Below are 15,533 nucleotides of genomic sequence, written 5' to 3'. Positions count from 1 at the left end.
GCCAAAAGCTGGAGAACGTTCATTAAAGACGTGAAAGGTGATGACGAAGCGTCCCGACAGATTCCCGGCTTAGGCTGGAGGGTAGGAGGTAAGCGAGGAACCGTGAGGGAGCTGTAGCGGTTGGGAGACAGATGGGGTGAGAGGTGGCATGTAAGGCGTAAGTGAGAGAGATGGAAAGAGAGACGCAAAGTGCTCTGAGCATGCTCAGTGCGGCCCGGTGCTAAACAGTCAGATAAAGGCTGCTGGGAATTCCTCTGTCCATTAAACAATAAGAGAAAGACTCATTTCAGGGGGGCGACTCACCGTTTGTGAGATAACTCATGAGCTAAATTAATTATTCAGACAGCTGGGTCTCCAGATCAAGAAATTTGTGTCCTTAATAACAGAGGCGATCTGGCCCTGCCTGTTTCCCATGGCAACCTAATAACCAAGCAGGCACAGGAGATAAATAAATAAATCAATTAATAAACAGTCACGGGCCTTTTCGACCCCCGGGGCTCCGGAGCGCCGGCTCTGATCTGCCTAATTTGAGAGACGTGCGATGTGCGGAGGAGCCACACAGGCGGGGAAGCTAAGCGCATCTTTACAGGCAACTTTAGAGTTTGTTTGGTGTCGTTTTACACCGAAAGCTTCAAACAAGGATAAAGTTTAAAGTAGGGCTGCACAAAATTTGAACAATATGCATCTGAGATATTATTGTTCAATTTGGCAATGAAGATATTTATTGTAATCAGTCCACATTTTTCTCAGCACAGTTTTTCTTTTCCATTTCCCCCTAAACGATTGCATCATGGTCAGGGAAAATCCTTGCAACTGGACAAATATAAGATACTAAGATTTAGAGATGTGATAAAATGAAGTACAAACACATCTTCTTAGGATGTTACGGATACGAACTCATGAAAAATTAGATTTTCCTCCAAAAACGAATGCAGAAGATGGCGGACGATGCGTATTATATCGGCACTAACATCGGTATCAGATATTTTTTAACATATCCGTATCGGTCTGGTAAATAAAACAACACTGATATGAACAACCACTATTTGTTTTCATCTTGTTGCCTGTTTCTGGACATGTTTAATTTTATTCAAAGCTGGTGAAACAGTCAAGAAATATATATAATATCGTCGACGTCCAATATTGACAATATTTGATATCAGATAGCCAATATTAATATCGGATCTGGATTTTGACCCAGATTTCATATCGGTGCATCTCTACTCCACATACATCAGAGAAGACTTGGGTTGCGAGATAAATCACAAACGTTTCCTCGCAACATCCTGGCGTGGAATATTTATTTTCTAAAGAACTGCTTGTGTTGCATTAGATAATTATATAAACACCATGCTACTCACTAGCCGGGGTCTGTAATCGCGAAAAAAACAAACACAAACAGACATTAACTGCAGACTTAAGCATTTCTTTATTTATTGCGAACATAGCGCATGTTTTTCGGATTTCGTGCAGCTATAAAACCGACGGTGGTAGCAAGGAAAACCCAGACAAACCTGCTTCACGCACACAACCTCTGCACGATTGAAACGTAATGGCATATTTCCTAGACCACTGATTGTACGGGATGCCAGCACTGCTAAAATTTTTGTTGTTGTGCAACAAAATCCCCTTGAATGCAGAGCACCGCATGATGTCTTCCCTTAAGTCATAAAGAAAGTGGCTTCACCTTCAAGAAAAACTGACAAGCTCTTCTCAAGCCCCAGGTCTGCATCCTAAAAGCAGCTCACTGACTTCATCATTTGCTTTTTCATTAATATTTGGATAAATTGCTATATTAAGCTGTAAATCACTGTGACGTGCCGTGAGTGTTTAGGGTTAAGGCTGATGAATTGTTTTAATTTCATTCATCTTCAATAAAGTTTTCAGCTGCCTCTTTAAATGAAATAAATGTAAATTCAGACTTTCTACTTCCCCGTACATTTTGATTTTGGAGTGATGATTGCATTTCAGTGCATTTTTCCGACTCCAGTCGTGATTTAAAGTGGCTTCTCAGTAACAGACTAACATCTGAGCAGCCACAGTCTAGAAACAGACACTGAGAAAGGTCAGCCATCTGCCTCGCTTGTTAAGCCGCCACTGGATGCAGCGGAGTGATGCATGCAATGTGTGCATGTGTGTGTCCATGCATGGGTTGTGCTGTGGTAAAAAAATAAATAAAAATAAGTAAAATTAGGAAAACCGTTTAGGGAAAACTTCCAAAACAATGACGACAACGCCGCAGACTCTTCCCGTAACTTCTGACAAGCTTCCACAGTTTTTCCGTCCAGTTCCCTTCCTCCTTTTATCAGTGTCACCACCTGCCCCCAACCCCCCCGCCACCCACCCACCTCCGCATCTCAAGACCAACATGGCACTCACTCACCCCCTCTGCCATCACCCAAACCCCCCTCCGTCGTCCACGACTCCAGGGACCGCCGTGCCAGGCGGGTGCAGGGTGACAGATGGCACACACCAACCTCCCTCCTCTCCTCGCGCTCTTCTCTCTCTCTCTTTTTCTCTCTCTCTCTCCTCTCCCACCCTCCGCCCCCCCACTGCATCAGCCCCCCTGCTCAGCCCACCTCCCTCCTCCGGTGGCGCAGCGGCGGACCAGATCAGTGCCATTCTGTCTCATTAGAGCCTGGCTAATTAGCGTAGCCTCTTCCAGGGGAGAGTGAGTGAGTGAGGGAGAGAAACGGAGAGAGGATGATGATGATGGGAAAAGGAGGGCGTTGGTGGCGCTGAAGACGATCTGCGCTCTTCTGGTCATTGAGTCGTCGGAGGGCTTTGAGCCCCGCGGTGCGCCGGGCTCCCAGGGTGCTTGTTTCGCGACAGCGGGGGCTCTGATTCCACCCACCGCATGATTCCTCTCAGGAAGTGTCGGGAATGTTTTGACACGAAAGTCAAGTCAAAGGAATGCCCCCCTTCCTGCCCCTCCAACCCCCCGAACCGCTCCACACCGCCCTGCAGCTAACCTCCCATCGCTTAGCTAAACATTAGCTGCCAGGCTAACCGGTCCCCTGTTAGCATACTGAAAAACTCTTTCACCTTTCCTGCATCAGGTAATAATTTGAATCGATGAAATGTATTTCAGACATTTCACCAAGAAAATAAACAAAAATAGTTCAGAAATCAAATCATAGCTAGCATCTTTACAGACTTATTATGCTTCCCTGAACAGGTTAAAATCCTTTAAATCCAAATAAGTCGCTGCTGGCCATGCCCCCCCCAACTCAACGTCACACTGGCATGTGAAAATGGCTGTAAACAGATGCTCAAATATATCTGTACATCTTTGAAAAGCACAAGTACAGCCTCCTGCACAACCAACAAGAATGCATGAAGTGGTTTCTGGATAGTAAGTCGACCACAAAACACTTGTCTGTTCCAACAGCCATTGCATAACGACTAAACTCGCTAGCACTTTGCTGGGGTTGCTAGGTAATGGTCAGAGCTTTGCTGGGGTTGCTAGGAAACAGGCTAGCTTTGCGGGGCTTCTAGGCGATGTTACATTCCGAAGGTTTTTGAAACGGCTCATTTTTCAGACACCAAAAACCATTAACTTATTACCAAAAAACGACTTTAAGCGCTTGGGTTGTTTTTAGAAGCAGGAGAAACCAAAATGGAAGTACAAATACATGGAAAACGTGAATTTTGCACAACAACGTCCTTTTTTAAATGAAATGTGTCTGTGCCATCACTGGATCATTGTCTCCGATTCGGACGACTCGTGGAGCTCAACGAAAATTGATTAATTCAGATTCTGATTTCCTGTCACTGCGGCGTCTCTCCTCGTTTTCCCAGATTGACTGGGTGCGAGTCGCAACCTTTAATCAGATAAAGTAACACGGCTCAGGTTAGATTCACAGCTCTATAGTTGCGTCTGAATATGTGGCAGTAAAAGAGTGATTGAAATGCAACACTGAATACGTGAGAGAGGAGGAAGAGGAGGAGGAGGAGGGGGCTGTTAGGGTCTGGCAGAGGCCTGCTGTGGTTACGAGCCCTAAGAGAGAACAGAATGGCTGTGTTCCAGATACCTCCCAAACACACTCATACAACACACACATTCAATCTGCCTGCACAGAAACCTATATCTGACGGCGGAGAAGCACACACACAGATCTATACACACACTCAGTGGAGCAGAGCGTGCACCAATCAGGTAAATGTTTACTACTCCTCCATCTTCAGAGCCACAGGATGAAAAAACGGACTGCGTTTCCTTCTGGTTTCTATCAAATACTTGTCTGTGAATAAATCAGGCGCTTCTTCTAAACATACCGCTGCTGGGAAACGCCCACCCAGCACACATGGGACTGACGCGCTGGTCAGCTGATTTTCTGTTCTGAAACACCCCCACCCTCCTAAAGCTGAGCCTGAACTGACAGGACGGTGCCAGCTTCGGCGATGAGGCCTCTCCGTCACCCTCCCCCAACGATTATTTCCCTGGACCCCATATGGGCACACTGCCAGTCGAGCCCATCCTCCATCTCCATCACCAACCCCGATGCTCGCTGCTAGCAGGAGCCTTTCATTCGGGTTATATTTTCCCTGCAAACATCTCTTGACCTCAGCGAAATGTAAATGAAGACAACTGGCTTCATACGAACCAAAAAAAAGCAATAAAGATGGCGTCGTTGATATCGCACATAATGGGGGGGGGAGAAACAAAATCCTCCAATCAGAAGGAGCGGTGATTTTACCACTAACACCTCTTTTCAAGTGAGCAAGGAGAGATGAGTTGGCAGCAGTGTGTAGCAGGGTTAAACAGACACAGAGTCGGTGCTAATTACTTACTTGTTTTGCCTTCCCTGATATGAGTTACTGAGAAAATCATGTTTTTTTGTGCATGAATGGAAGGTGGATTCTGTTCTACCTCTTTTGTATAACGAAACATTTTTATTTCAGACACCGTTAACTCTGCGGCACACTGTAAAAACACAAGCGAGCATTTTTTGATCTAGTTTCTAGTCCAAGTATCTTAGACTTGAAATAAAACAAAACTAACTTACAGGTATCTTTTCAGCACAGCTTGTTTCAAGTCAATAACTTTACAATGAATGAAAAAGTAGTAGTTCCACTGGCAAATTATTTCACTTATAACAAGACATTTTTTCTATCTTATAAATGAAATAATTAATATTTGTATCAATATTTAGTAATTATTTCCTTAAAAGAAGCTCCTATATCTTACAGAAATTTTACTAGTAAGTTAGTTTCATCTTATTTCAAGTGCACTAAGAAATTGTCTCTAGAAATTAGATAGAAAATCCTTAGTTAAATTTTATAATAATAATTTCACCAAGAACGGAAAATTTCAAAAAACCTCCAGCATAAACATTTTTCTCGAGTGTTTAAACATTAAATATCAGAATCGACAAGTCAGTCTCTTAAAAAATGAACAAAAATCTGAATCAGCCAGGAAAAGCTTGATACAAACGTCCTGTTAAGACCATTATTAATTATTATTATTATTATGTATATTTTGTTTGTTGTTGTGGTTTCCATGTTTTGCTTTTTCTCTTTCTGCAGGTTTAGAGGCAGACTTGTGTTCTCTCTACGATTCTTTCTTTCCTCTACTCTCATCTCATTTCCTTTAAAATGTTTTCCCAACCTTTCTCCCTTTCTCTTCACCTTTCTTTTTCATCTCTGTGTCCATTATATCTGAAATAAATCCAAAGAAATTCCTAATAAAGTTTTAAATACCTAAGAAGAGGAGCATCGTGGTGAAAGCAGTAATCCTCTGCTTGTGAAAGTAAATCTGTTGGGCCTCACTTTGACACTCAGACAATAATTCTTATTGCCACACAGGAAACGTTAAAAAAAAAAAGTTGATTTATGTGAAAATTAAAATAACATAATTCAAAATAAATTAATCAATTTTAAGTACAACATAAATATTTTCCTTGAGTGTTTTATTTAAAATTTAAAATCTGAATCGACGAGTCAGGACTTTAAAAAATTGGAAACCTGGATCAACAAGGAAAATCCTGATCAGTGCATCTCCAACATAACAAGATGTGACTTGAACTCGTCTATGGGGTGGATAAAAATGACCAAAAAATGTGGGACCTATTAGGAATGTGCAGTGGAAGCACTGCGTAAGCTTTGGGAGCAGGTTTGTGGTTGGAGCAGCGACTGGTCTGAAGGTTGCTGGGAGCTGTGGCGGCTGCTGAGGTAAGGGGGGAGACCAGCTGCCCGGGAAGCGCCCATTACGAGATGGAGCCAAAGATAAGTGCTCTCACAGGCCCCTTTTCAGAGGCATAATTAGCACACTTCTTATCTGCAGCTCAATTCACATTCACACCCGCCTGCCATGAATGGAACGTGAAAAAGAGGCAGAAATCGGAGGGAACGGCGGAGGCAGAGGGGCAAGACGGAGAGACGGGAGGGGAGGCGGGGAGGGCACGGTGGAAATCGGTTCCCAGACAAGCCGTCAATTTGGGGAGAAGGAGACAGGAGCGAGTTAATACTGCGACTGCCTTTTCTCTTTCTCCATCCTTCCAAGGAGTCTTTGAACTCTTTAACAAAAACAGTGGTTTGTGCATCAAACTGCAATTTGGTAAAACAAAGCTATCTGGGGCTATAATCATCCTAATCAGCAAGAAAAAAAACATAAAGCCTTTGCAGATATTCCGAGATTATTCCGCCCTTGGTGATCTATTTCCCCACCCGTCCTCCTCATCAGGCACAATTGTGGAAATCTCTCCAGCTCTGCCTGCGACACACACATTACCGCTAAGTCCTGGGTGCCGCAGCTTTAATTGCTTTTAATAAAGAGTTAAACTGCTGGTGTGTTTTCTCCTCGTCTGTTTCTCTGTTTCCAGCACACACAGGCTCGTATTGTTCGAGCTTTGTGAGAAGCTGACAGGGGCCCCTCATCATCATCTTACTGCGCCGAGCTAATATAAACAGGTTTGTTTGGTGTTGAAACAACGTCAACCGCTGAACTCCAAACCCACAATAAAGAAGACATGATGATGATGGTGATGATGATGATGATGATATCTCACCGCTGCCGTGCTCTGGAGTCAAACACGTTTCACCTAAAACTTCTAGCCAACTTCACGTGACACATTTCAATACCTGAGTGAGTTTTTATCATGGATGTTTTATAAAGAAATGTTTGCCAAGAGTTAAACTGCTACTTGTGCTGATACATAAAGATTATTTAGTTAGAAACACATCTGCTGTTTGCCAGGCTGCAAACTCGCTAACACACTTTAAGTGTAAAATAAAGTCAAATAATTATCTGTGTTTCCATTGATCATATAAAATTGTGCAAATTGGAATTTTGAAAATAAATTCACGTAAACACGCCCATTCTTTAGGGTTTTTCGGCTGTATCAAAATTTGTGTATTTTGCAAAACTGTAATGAAAACACTTTTTTCATGTGAGCAACAAATTAATGCTACTTCTGGTGAAAATGACAAAACAGATGGCAGGAAGTAGAAGGAGGATTACTTATCACATGAAAAAATTTATTCACGTTTCTTATTTAAAGGAAACACAAGAACTGAATAATTGTGGGTTTTTTTCAACATTAGTGGAGCATCGACAAAGTTCTGCACAAATCTGTAACGGAATGGCAGCTACTGGTTTTGCTGTAATTGCTCTGAACACGATTAACACCGAAAATAAAACGGCGAACACGTCAGTTCCCGTGTGTCTGGGTACCTGGCTCTTGGACGCAGCCACCTTGGCGAACAGGGCCTGGGACACTTTGGCCCGCTTCATCTCCTGCTGGATCTCGTCGTAGATGGTGGAGGTGATGTTCAAGATGCAGTTCTCGGTCTTGCCGTTCCACTCGCTCGGCAGAGGCGACGGTTTTACCTGAACAAGAAACGTAAAGCAAACCTGATGCAGACGTCTAAAAATTTTTAACTGGAAACTTTATTTTGTGGTGATAAATATAAATGTATGGACCTAAAAGCTCTATTTGTCTAGACTGATGGCACGTTAAACATGCTGACCATTAATATCTCACAAGTAACGCCTCTTGATCTTAGATGTGTTATAAACTAACACCAAGTCGTGCGTTGGTGATGTTGCTTATTTTCTAATATTACTTTGCATATGGCCCAAAAAGCTAATTTTTTATCAGATCTTCTTCTACTGCATGTTTACAGCAAAGCTTATACTTTACTTTTCATGGTTTTATCTTCATGCATTTCATTGTACCACTTGATGCACAAATATGATTATCTTTTCACTACTTCATGAATGTCAAAATCATTTTCATGTTTCAAGATCATGAATTTCCTCAAAGGCTGTAAGCAGAATGCATCAATAGAAGTAACTAATAACTAAAATATTCTAACTTTTTTCAATTAGTACTTCTAATTATTAACAGTAAGGTAAATTGGTCCTATACACTTTGATAAAATAATACATAAACACAGTGTTATCATAAAGTTCATTAAGTCTGGAGGGCCATAGAAATGATTATGGAGGGCTGGATTTGGCCTGCGAGCCTCGGGTTTGACCCGTGCACTACTTGGTGTTAATCTATCACATAAAATCCCAATAAAATATATAAAAGTTTATGTTTGTAGCGTAAAAAAAATGCAAAGAAAAAAAACTTTAAGGGACGGGAAACTGTATTCGATTTGATTTGACATGTGTAGAGCAGTGCATGAAGTCCATCAGATGTAGAGTGAAGGATGCACTGCAAAAATAAAAACTTACCAAATATCTTTAGTCCAGATTCTAATGCAAATATCACTTGAATAAAAGAAAACTAACTTACAGGTAACTTTTCAGCAAGAATTAGGAGCTTGGTTTAAGTCACTAATTCCTCGACCTTGATGAAAAACTACTTTTCCTGTTGGACAATAATTTCACTTATAACACGGGATAAATGTCTTGCTATATTATAAAATATTCTGTCAGTAGAAATAGGACTTTTATATAAAGACAAAGGACTTAAAGCCAGCTCAAATATCTTGTTGAAAAGTTACTTGTATGTTAGTTTGGTTTTATTTCAAATTTGTTGAGATATTTGCAATCTTGGTAAGATTTTGTGTTTTTGCAATTTGGAGTGTGATATGGTGTCGTATTGTGAGTTTACATGAGGCTCTGCTGATATTTTGGAACTATTAACACTGTGACAACTGAGAGTGACCCCCATCAAACTCTGACATATCCATATATTTGCTGGTGTTTCTAAATACTTTTGCTCAGTAACTGTTGTGTGCGCGCATGTGTGTGTGTGTGTGTGTGTGTGTGTGTGTGTGTGTGTGTGTGTGTGTGTGTGTGCTTTGACCGTGGGTGTAATTGTGTGTTCACATTTTGCAGTGTTGCAGTTGTCGGGGTGAGTGGGTGACGCTGTATGCTCACAGGTGAAATTCCCACTGGGATCCGGGGATTCCAGTCCTCCGGCCTCACGCTGTTGCAGTCTTCCCTCCGAGGCTGGAAATGTAGAGAGCAAAAAGAAAAAAGACACGGCCATGTTTGTTCAGGCTCACATGTGAAATAATAAAAAGAAATCGGTCTGCAGCAACACACACACACGCACACACACACACACACACACACATATTGGAGTGTAGATTACACCCACACTGAGAGCTGGATTGTTGCTTTGCTTAAAACCACTCTGATGTGTTGTATGAAATGTTAGTATTCTTATGTGGAGCTGGTGATTAAAAAGCAAATGCAAGTCAAGTGAAATCAAATCATTTTTAATCAGCGGCTTGTTGCATCTTGACAAAAATCCTTTGACAAGGTAACAAGCATCCTAATAAAAGCATTACCCAAGAATCATTAGCATATGAATCATTCCATACGAGGCTTTTGAAAGGAGACATGCACAGGGCTGGGTATGAGTGCAAGTGAATGGCATTCAAATAAATTATAATAACACCAACAGCGAACAACTCCTACCAAATAAGAGGCTGGGATCAAAAACATATATATTCAAGTATTTGTCTAGCTGCCTAATACGAGCCTGATGTGTTAACAACAATCCCAGAATCCTGAAATTTGTGGTGGAGATGGAATGTCTGGGCATCCCTGCCTCTTTTATCTTCTTTTACGACAGCTCGACGCGGAGCTCGTCAGTCTGAGCGGGACGATACTGTGTCAAACAAATTGTCGAGGCCTGGACGTGCAGCGACTGGCTGTGGGGGAGCCGAGCCGAGGCGTCAGCACACATGAGAGAAACATACCTCTGCATCTGTTTTTATGAGGCCAATAAAAAGCCTCCTCTGTCTCTGGCTCAATTGCCACCTTGGCTGATTTATGTGCGTGAATTCACACCGCATTGCTCCACCGGAGAGAGGCTGGCAGATGGCCAGGGTGCGCGGTGCGAGCGAGCGAGCGAACCTGCGTCTGCGGCCGTGCGCGAGAACTGCCTCGCGCAGGAGCGGTTCTGTATGATGAATGTCTGAGCGCTGAAGTCACGTGGGGGAAGTATACAACCCCTGGAGCGATCGGGCTGATGTGTCAACAGTATTCTGAGAGCTGTTTGAATAAGAATCACAAACCAGATGCTTTGAACTTTTTTTGTTTTTTTTTAATTCATTGTCCTGACTGTTAACACTGCAGATTTACAGCCAAGTTGCTGTTTTTGTGTTTTCGTCGAGTTTCTGGTTGGATGCGAATCGGTTTTCTTTAAACTCTGAACTTGTTTTGGTCTTTGTCTTTACTCTTACTGCAGATCTACCTCTGTTTTTACAAACCAGGGCTGGGAGATATAACTTAAAAATAATAATAAAATACCCTTCACACCAGATTAAATTACATTTTATTCTTTTTTTTCTCTCTCACTTTTCACTTTCTGAAAATATTTTCAAAAAGTGGCTTTTATCATGTCTGCTTTGAGCAGGACCTTTATCCATTGTTTAATTGCAATAAAAATAGTTGTAATATTAGCAGAATAAAAAAACTATATTACCCAAAAAACATCTTAAAATGACAAAAAAAAAAGTCCCTTTAATGAGGCACACCTCCAAATTGCCTAGCCTAGGCTGGGCTGTGTTGGTTGCTGGGAGACGGAAGAAATGCGATATGACCTAAAATCAGCATCATGATATGCAGAGCAGTTATAATTGGTATACTTTATATTCACGGTATGACTCCCCTGGATCGGTTTTTATAAATTATTTTTATCGCGAATTTAATGGACTTTAAAACTACAGCATCTAAAATAAATGAAGTAAATGTGTACTTTTAGTTGTTAAAAGTTATTTAACAAATAAGCACAACTGAACAAGTTTAGAAGCTTTTCTTGGAGGGAAGATCACGCCAACAGGAAATTTATAAGTTATGAATGATCAGACCTAAATGGTGCTTCGCCTGAGTTATTCACAGACTTTTTTTGTAGGATATGAGTTGATTTCCTCCTAATTAGCTGGACAGAATTAGTTCAAAGTTTCAAAGTGTCTTTGTCTCGACTGATGACTCTGCAGAGCTACTTCTGGTTTTTAGAAACTGGTTTCATGTGCGCAGAAAAGGCTTTGTTAGATTAGATACATAAGCAAACGATTTCCTGTATCAGATGTGAATAGTAGCAGTTTCAAATCTCAACCTTCGCTTCAGGTGCAATCATAAGAATACTTTACAGCAGACTTTTTTTGCATTTTCACTTCAATAAATTGTTGTGCAAAGATTCATTATTTGGCTCTGATGCACTGCTCTGAATTCAGACAGCTGCTCAGTGTATTAATGTGAACTGCTTGAGTGCTTTTGCTCTAAAGTCCTACTCTCTTTACTACCAAGCAGAGCACTTAAAAGGAGAGGGGGCTTGATTTTGGAGATGGAAGGGCCTTTGTCCTTCTTACTTTCCCCCCTTTCACCTGAATAAAAGCCAAATATTCTTCGCAGACAGGACAGAGGACGCCTTTGTCTGCCCCCGCCACCTCCCAGAAGCAGCTGACCGCGCATCAAATGCTCTTAAGTGGTAGAAAGTTGCCACATACGTCTCTCATAAAGGACACTGGCTCTAAGAGAGGGTACAGAGTTGTGCTGTGGTATGCAGGGATTTGGAGAGAGGCACCGACTAAACGATGTTTGATCTTTCACGGAGCTTGTCATCACTGAGGGAAACCAAATTTTTTTCTTAGCAAGCGCCGTCTAATGCACGATAAAAGGTCAAAATTAGCACAGGTTTTTTTTTACTTCCTCCATCATTTGTGCCTGATTTTCACCTGAGTGGTGAGGGCGGGGAAGATGCGGAGCTGATTTGCATGCAGAAAGAAGGTAAAGGAAAGTGAGTCATCTGAAGTTTCAGTCAAGTGTTCGATGTTAAGAAAACATCTCTGGGTGGAAACTGGATGCATACTTGCAAGAAAAACTGAGTGTGCTAATAAGCACAAAAGTAGTCAGTGTTTGTACAATAAAAATGTGCAGCCTAATGGATAACCACTTAATGCGCCAGTATTTATGGGAGAACGTTCATCGTACATGTCTGGATTTGGTTTATGATAATAAAGCAAACGGCCCCCCCACAACTCTGCATACCTTTCCTCATCACTGACTGCAAGAAGACGCCTACATTAAACAGTAATAATATATCAAAACAGACAGCTTAAAGGTTTAAATAATGCGATCTTGGGTGGAGCGTGGAGGAGGGGGACGGTGGCAGGAGCGGTAGACCATCTACTCTGAACCTGGACTAAAAGGTCTGCACAGTTTTACAGCCAGGTTGGCTCAATTTAAACCAACGCTGTCATTAACTATCAGTTAGATTTAAAAAGATAGGACAGATAGCAGATGCTTACATGCTTTTCATATCATTGTATTAAGTGTCTAACTAAACAAAACAAACCAGAAAAACATTCTATGAGTTGGAATAAATACAAAAATTCTCAGCTTAATATTACTACTATACTTGTTACTCCACGACTTTATCAATCACAGTAATTTTCTTATGTTCTGATATAAAATAACTCCTCCCTGACTTGGATTTGGCCAAAGAAGGTTTTACTGTTCATCCGTAGTTAACGTGCAGAGGCTTACTGCTGCAGCTTCCCTCCGGGCCAACATCTGGCCTTTGTTTTACATGCTGGCCTTTTTCTGGCAGCTTCCTCTGCTCACATCTCCACAGCTACAAACATTAGCTGACAAAGCCGCTGAAGCATTGATAGAAAAGGAATCCCAAAGATCTTTCATGTCAATTCTTTTCTTTTTTTTGACCACCTTTTAATGTGTAGATTAAAAAAATTCACTGTGAATTTATGGTTGGACATTATGGGCGGGCATTTATCATCTCGTTTATCGCGTATCATTTACTGTGATAAATTTCTGATCATGATTTATCGTTGTCACAATAAATAATGTTTTAGAAACACTTAAAACAAAATACTTAAAACTGCTCGTATTGTTCCCCACTGTTTGTTCAATTATTAAATGCAGATTCAATTACTTAACTAATTTAAGCTACTTGTGTCCTAAAGAAGCTCATTACAAATGGGTTTGTTTCTCAAGACGAGTATTTATGTTTGTGGGTCTATAATTGCCATAAAGTTACCTAAAAAGGAGAAGTAAATAGTTCTTATCATCACTTTTCTCGTTAACACAATAGTACCACAAAATATCGTGATACAATTTTAAACCAATCCTATTGGGCAGACATAAAATCAACTCTGGAAACAATTTTTTCTTCCAATAATCAATAAAATTCCCAACTTTACTGACTTTTCCAGACTCTGAAGGAATGCTATGTTTACGATTTCCTGTCCAAACACCACAGTCACCGGAAAATTTTCTGTATTTGGTAAAAAGTCAACTCTAGTAAATGAAGAAATCATCATCAGACGGATTAAAATATAAATTTAAGTGAAAATTTTGGTATTTTAAGGACGAAAATGAAAATAAATAATTTGAGTAGCAAAAAAATAACAAAATCAGGCAAAAGAAAATTTTTCCAAATCAGGTTCTTTCAATAAAAAAACGTATGAAACTTTAACAAAAACCGCGGGTGTGTGTGTCTGTCTGGAGGATTTAACTCGAGTAGAGATACTTCATAATAACATTCAACACAAGTAGAAGTAAAAAGTACAGGGTAGTAAAAGTATTTTTTTCAAAAAAGCTACTCAAATAAATGTAATTGAGTAAATGTAACTAGTTACTATCCAACTCTGGCTGTGATTTTTATTAGAAAAGAAAAGTGTGATGATTCGAGAAGCACTGAGTGACAGTGGGGAAGCCAGCAGGACAGAGTCCGGTACCTGAACGGGCCGGCTGGTCGGCGTGCTGATGAGGGGGGTGGAGCCCATGACGGACGCGGCCGTGAGGCTCCGCTCCCTCTCCTCCTGATAGATGCGGTCGCGCTCGGCCTCCGGAAGCTGCAGGAAGTTCTGCATGGCGCGCAGGTTGACCAGCAGCGACTGGGACGCCGTCTTGGGGTCTTCTTCCTTACGCAGGATCTCAGACAGCAAGCCCTGAAAAAAAATTTAAAATAACAAAAACCCCCACGGTTAAAAATGTATGTTTTTTATTCTTAAGAGAAACAGCAAAGTAGCTTTTTTCTGCAGACACCAGTTTTTATTCATATCAAAGAAAACCTCGATTACTTTTCAGCTTCGTCTGTCCATTTACGCACCTCAAAAACACTTCACTGGAACTCGTGTGCATAATACGTGTAATTTTGCACGTTTTTTTTTTTCAGGTTGCCTTTGATAAGAGCTCAGCTATTCGCCTTGTTCAGCGGGCAATCAGTGTATCCTCTGTTTACTTTTCAATAGTGCTCAATTCCATCATTATGAGACAGCGATGACTCCATTATCGGTGATGTGTGATTGGGCCTTTTCATCAGCTCCTGGCCACACACTGTGCAAACCGACGCTGTGCTTCTCTCACCATCAATAGGTGTGATTTGGTAATAAAACAAGGTGATGGGGAAACATACTTGTGTTTTTTTTTTTTGAGCATTTAAGTCCTCTTGGATTAACCAGAGATGTCTAACAGCTAAATAAAAAAAAAAAATCAGACGAGACACGCCTCATGTTTTCAATATTTTAGTGCGAATGCATTGATCCAGACTAGCCAATCGGTTTCCTTTCTGTTACAAAACCCCCTCTAGTCTGATGCAACACAACCTACAACCTCCTCCTTTTTCTCTGCGTTTTTTTTTTTTTTTGGAAAACCACAAACCTAATAAATTATCCTCCACAGGCGCACTATCTGGCTAATTCCTCATATCAGACACAGATAAGACTGAGAGGAAGCTTCCTGAACTGCACAAAAACACCACTGTCTTACTCTCCCATGTGACTTTTTAAAGTGAGCGCTGTAAGTTCAGCTTGATCGTTATCAGTCGACTTAATGCTCCCCGTTATATGCAACACCTTCAAAGCAAAGACAAATTGAAGGAATAGTTTGGATGATGTATTATCAACAGCAGATTATTGCCAGGAGGAGAAACTGAGCACAAGTCAAGGCAAGACGGATGATAATTTTCTAAAGTTGCCATTAAATTAAGTCACTAATGTCAGGAGACTGAAGTTGTTGAACTGTGTTTATGAAGTTGAAATCATTTGGTGGTTCTGCTTCTGTGTTTTAGAGGTTTTACTCCAGATAACAATTTATCGAT

The 15,533-nt window shown here is 41.1% G+C and overlaps 1 protein-coding gene across 6 annotated transcripts in view; it reads right to left on the bottom strand.

The window, feature by feature from the left end:
• Positions 1 to 15,533, bottom strand: part of satb1b (SATB homeobox 1b) — an 84,556-nt gene that overhangs the window by 19,996 nt on the left and 49,027 nt on the right. For 4 of the 6 annotated variants that reach the window (XM_008431192.3, XM_008431195.3, XM_008431190.3 and 1 more), the window contains 3 exons: positions 14,170 to 14,382; positions 9,287 to 9,409; positions 7,676 to 7,831 (listed from right to left, as the gene is read on the bottom strand). In XM_008431192.3, coding sequence (XP_008429414.1) covers positions 7,676 to 7,831; positions 9,287 to 9,409; positions 14,170 to 14,382 — 492 coding nt within the window. The remainder of the gene's footprint in view (positions 1 to 7,675; positions 7,832 to 9,286; positions 9,410 to 14,169; positions 14,383 to 15,533) is intronic. The other 2 variants (XM_081616981.1, XM_008431194.3) reach the window with 1 other exon arrangement.

The sequence above is a fragment of the Poecilia reticulata genome, chromosome 16 (genome assembly GCF_904066995.2).
Source record: "Poecilia reticulata chromosome 16, P_reticulata-male-v2, whole genome shotgun sequence".
NCBI classification, from domain to species: Eukaryota; Metazoa; Chordata; class Actinopteri; order Cyprinodontiformes; family Poeciliidae; genus Poecilia; species Poecilia reticulata.
Note: the sequence above shows the minus strand (reverse complement) of the source record. Positions and strands in the feature narration are given on the sequence as shown.